This window comes from Acanthopagrus latus, chromosome 16 (genome assembly GCF_904848185.1).
Source record: "Acanthopagrus latus isolate v.2019 chromosome 16, fAcaLat1.1, whole genome shotgun sequence".
In the NCBI taxonomy this organism is placed as follows: domain Eukaryota; kingdom Metazoa; phylum Chordata; class Actinopteri; order Spariformes; family Sparidae; genus Acanthopagrus; species Acanthopagrus latus.
In genome coordinates this window covers 831,149-836,201 of record NC_051054.1, presented here as the reverse complement: position 1 = coordinate 836,201, position 5,053 = coordinate 831,149, and the positions used below count along the sequence as shown (strand labels likewise).

General features: G+C 47.2%; 1 protein-coding gene across 1 annotated transcript; it reads right to left on the bottom strand.

Annotated features, from left to right (window-relative positions):
• Positions 1 to 857: 857 nt before the first annotated feature.
• Positions 858 to 4,216, bottom strand: foxg1a (forkhead box G1a). Its single transcript, XM_037125090.1, has one exon. It carries the CDS (start codon positions 3,914 to 3,916, stop codon positions 2,606 to 2,608), a length of 1,311 nt encoding a protein of 436 aa, XP_036980985.1. The 5' UTR covers positions 3,917 to 4,216; the 3' UTR covers positions 858 to 2,605.
• Positions 4,217 to 5,053: the final 837 nt, after the last annotated feature.

The following is a 5,053-nucleotide window of genomic DNA, read 5'->3' as shown; positions in this document are numbered from 1 at the left end:
TGAGCGCAGAAGCCTTCAGCACGGAGCGGAACCGAGGACAGAGAACGAGCCTGGAGCCGAACCAGAGAGAGCGCACCGAGCCAGAACAACACCAACGCTCCCAGTCAGCGACACACACTGACTTCAGTCTGCACACACACACACACACACACACACACACACACACACACACAGCAGACACGCGCTCAAACAGAGTCAAAAATTTTTTTTAAAAATAATAATAATAATTTAAAAAAAAATCTGCAAGTTGAAGTTAAAAATTCGGTTTTGAAGTTCGGACTTGATGTGCGGTGCTGCAGCTGCTCGCTCGGGATGTTCTGCGGGATCTGCGGGTTCTGCGCACATGAACCCGCAGCGCAGCTCAGTGAGGCCGCAGCCCGCAGCGCTCCGGAGGGGAAAATGTCCCACAGTCAGTCAGTGAGCCTGAACGCGACCTCTCAGCGTTTGACACAGTTTTTTCCAGCGAGACGCGGAAATCTTTATGCGTAAAAGCTTTACGCACGCGCGCGCTGCGGTGTAATTTTCACTGTGTGCGTAAACAACAACAACAACAACAACAACTAAAAGTCCCAAAAACACAAACAGATCAGAGTCACGTGGGACATTGTGGAGATAAAACGCACAGATTAGTTGTTGGAATTAAAATCAGAGATTTTTAAAAGGAAGTCTGGTGGGATGGAAAACACTGCAGTGCAGAACCGCATTAAGAAAAACTCAAATTTAAGATAAAAGCAGAATTTTCTGAAATCTAAAAAATCAGCTCATAAGTATTTTAAAATTAAGGATTTTTGTTGCGTTCAGGTACCTGTTGATAAAAACAGACAATACGGCAAAGAAGACAAAAGGATTGTCGTTAGTTATGAATGTAACCTATTCTTTTATTTGTATTTTTTTTATGATTAAAACATTTTTTTCTCTTTTTGAACTTCTGTAAGCGACAAACACGGGAATAAGAATAAGACCACAATAGTATCACAACCATGAAAAATTGTTTTTAGAGACGACAATTAAAGGACAATCATTCCAAGTAGTATTAGATAATGAGGCATTTTTTTCTTCTGTCAAACAAACGGGTTTTTACAATTCTTCCAAAAAACCCAAATTCAAATTACAAATAGACATTTTTTCTCTCTCTGTTACTAATTATACAAAAAATAAAATAAAAGGAGGAGAAGCGTGAACGTCCGTTTTTTTTTTCTCATCGGCGATCACGTTTACAGTCAAAGAAGCACATCACAGGCTGAACCGCGGAAAACATCCATCAGCAAACGAGACATTTACGCTCAAACTTCCACCTTCAAATGTGAATTGTTCTGATAGCACAGGAGTTCAACTGACGCTGTTTCCAACGCAGATTAACATTTAATCTAAAGGCGAGGCGGTTTAAGGCGAAATGCCTCCAAGTGCATCAAGAAACATTCGTTGGGGGGAAAAATTGAAACCGGCGCCACCAAACTCCATTCAAATTTCTGCTAATTTAAAAAATGTTTTGAAAACTGCGATAAAAATCTCGTTTTAATGGACATTTTCTGCAGCGAAGGAGGAAACATTCCCCCCTTTATTCACTCACTCACTCATTCATCCACTCACTGCTTAATTCCTACAACACGAGGCCTCAGTCAGCGCAGCACCGACTCTACTGTTTCCTACAAACCGATTCTTTGGTCTATAAAAAAAGTACATGAACAGTTTTTAAACTGGCAAATGAATGAACGGAGGAACAGCCTCAGGACTTTGACGGCGGGAGCCAGAAAAAAACACACATTTCACTGTATAGAAAATAAAAAATAAAATAAAACAAATTAGTGTTTAAATTTTTGTGAAATAAAATCATTCTCCGCCGCTTCTCTGACCCACATGAGACCTGATAATACTGCAGACACGCGGGCAGAGGCCGGCTGTTAGAGACATTATTCTTATTATTATTATTATTATCATTATTATTATTATTATTATTATTATTATTATTATTATTATTACCTTTTTTAAATCTCAAAATTAGACAAAACTATTTTAAATACACATTCTATAAAAAGTAATGCCTCCTCCGACAACAACAACAACAACAACAACAACAGAAACAAATCAGCCTACAGCTCTCATCATCATCATCATCATCATCATCATCATCTTCATCTGCAGCATCCGCTCTGTGTTCACACTGCACGACTATACAGAGACAAACCCCAGAGACACTTATAGGAACAGACATTATGTACACAGAAATTAAAACTGCAGAAGAAGAAAGAAAGAGAATAGAAGAAGAAGAAGAAGAAGAAGAAGAAGAAGAAGAAGAAGAAGAAGAAGAAGAAGATAATAATAATAATAATAATTAATAATAATAATAATAATAATGAATAATAATAATAAAAAATACCTGGAAACTTCAGGGCTGCTTTCTGTTTCTCTGCTGCTCTTTTTTGTTTTGCAGTTTGAGTCTCTCCTCTTTTTTCTATAGTAGGTAGTTTATAATAATCTTGTATTTTTTGTACAATGTAAATGTTCAGTGTAAAATGTTCACTTACAGTTCCAGTCATTTTAAGGGTCTCACTCCTTCAGGGGGAGGCGGGCGGAGGGGGAGGCAGGGGCTGAGGGTTCGGGGATGTTAGTGTATAAGCGGGTTGGAGGTCGTGCCCTGGTTCTGATGCGTAAAATAGTCAGACAAACCCCCGGAAAGTCCCGAGGAGAAGGCCGGCAGAGAGCCGGACAGGGCCGGCCTCAGAGAGTCACAGGTCAGCGAGGAGGAGGACGGAGCCTGCGGGGAATTGGAGGCCGAAGCCCGGGCGGCCTGCAAGGAGCCGCCGCTGCCTCCGGACTGCGTGGTCATGGACGGGTGCGGGACGTGGGGGAAAAAGTAGCTGGTCTGCCCGGCCAGCAGGTTGACCGAGCACGGGTTCAGGGAGTAAGTGGCCCCGGAGCAAGGCACGGAGAGGCCGCAGGGCACCGCCGAGGCCGCCAGAGCCGCCGCCGTCAGGTGGTGCGTCGCGTAGGGGAGATCCGAGCCGACCAGCCGGTCCATGCTGAGCCCGTTGGAGGACGGGAACGACGAGTGGTTGTTGCCCATGTTCTGGGTGAGCATGGTGCTGTAGGACATGGGGTGAGCCGGGTAACCCGAGGAGGTCCCGTTGTAACCCAGGGCGCTGCTGGCCCGCGGGTGGTGCAGGGACAGGAAGGGGGACATGGGCCAGTAGAGGGAGCCGGCCCGGTCCATGAAGGTCAGCCCGGAGGTCAGCCGCGCGCCCCGCTTGAAGGCCAGCTTGGCCCGGGAGGTGGTGGAGCGCCGCCGGAGCTTCCCGGTGGTGCCGCCGATGAAGACGTCGTCGCTGCTCGGGTCCAGCATCCAGTAGTTCCCCTTGCCCGGGTCGTCGTAGTGCCGCGGCACCTTCACGAAGCACTTATTGAGGCTGAGGTTGTGCCGGATGGAGTTCTGCCAGCCCTGCTTGTTCTCCCGGTAGTACGGGAAGTTCTTCATGATGAACTCGTAGATGCCGTTGAGCGTGAGCCGCTTCTCGGGGCTCTGCCGGATCGCCATCATGATCAGCGCGTTGTAGCTGAAAGGAGGTTTTTCGTACTTGCCGCTCTTCTTCTCTCCGTCCTTCCCGGAGCCGTCTCCGTCTTTGCCGTCCTTCTTCTCCTCCTGCTTCTCCTTCTCGTCCGGGCAGCTCTCCTGGTTCGACGCGTCACTTTTCGGGTCCGCTTTTCCGTCCTGCTGCGCGGCCGAGAGAGGAGCTTTCTGCTCGGCTTCGTCCGCGGCGCCGGGCCGGTGGTGGTTCTGCTGGTGGTGCTGGTTCTGGTGGTGATGCTGGGTCTGGTGGTGGTTGTTGTCGTTTTGCACGGCCTCAGGCACCAAACTGTTTATACTGAACGACGATTTAGGAATCATTTTCACCTCTTTGCGCTCTCCCATATCCAACATCACCGGGCAATGAGGGGGGAAAATGGCAACGAGCAAAAGCGACGAACACAGCTGGGTTTCAATCTGTCCGGACTGAGCCTGCGAACCAGGACGGGAAGGAAGGAAGGGGGGAACGATAGGAAGAAAGAAAGTATAGCCCAACAAACTATTTCATGTTCGGTTTGGGGAGAAAAAAGGAAACACACACACACAACACACACGTACACACACATCGATAGGAGACAGATAGCTGCAATTAATTAGGGAGCCACAGCCACTAAAGCAAGTAAAAAACATTGGTTGGACCTTTCCAGTCCTCAGCCAACCAGGGGAACATTAGTATTAAATATTAAGGCGTCCTCTGCGCTTTCAGCCAATCATGACGCACAGGGAAACACACACATCCACCAATGCCGTGCACGCTGCAAGAAATACTCAACCTGTCGGGTCTCTTCACGTCTTATTCAGCCCGAGAATCAGAATTTCATCAAAATAAACCTGAAAATGTGACCGATGAGAAAAAAGCGCCACTGTTCTGAAGGAGAATCGTTTGTTTTTTTTACAGCTTTGTCGATTTTATTTGTATTTTCATGTTGACAGCAGCGACTCCGACTCACGCTTCAGTCTCATTTCCAACCACAAACACTCGATCTAAAAAATAAACTGAACTTTATTTGATAACGTGGATTTTTCAGACATGATTTCGTGTTATTTTCTGAACAGAATTCAGACTTTAGGAGCGTCTCACGCCCAATCGTTTCTCCGACACGGACACTTTTTGCAGCGCAGGAAACACACTCACCCCTATCAACACTCGCCTGCCTCACCCTCACCCCTCCCCTCGCTCATTCTCTCCCCCACCTAAACTAAAACCGTCGCTGCAAAACACACACCGTGCGTGCGTACACCCAAATCCCCGCCGCTCCTCATATTTACACTCAAATATTTTCCCCTTCGGCGTCTTCAAACTGTTTACATCCAGACTCAGAGGGGAAATAAACAGCGAGGGCATCCGGAGGGCAGGCGGACGCGGGCAGGACACGCGGAGGTGATCTGTGTGTCAGGTCGCAGCAGACAGGCTGCGGAGCTCGTTCTCCTAAGCCGATTTTCGTGCGTAAAACGCGCGTAAAATGTGCGCCGGGAGGCGTAAACACGGTG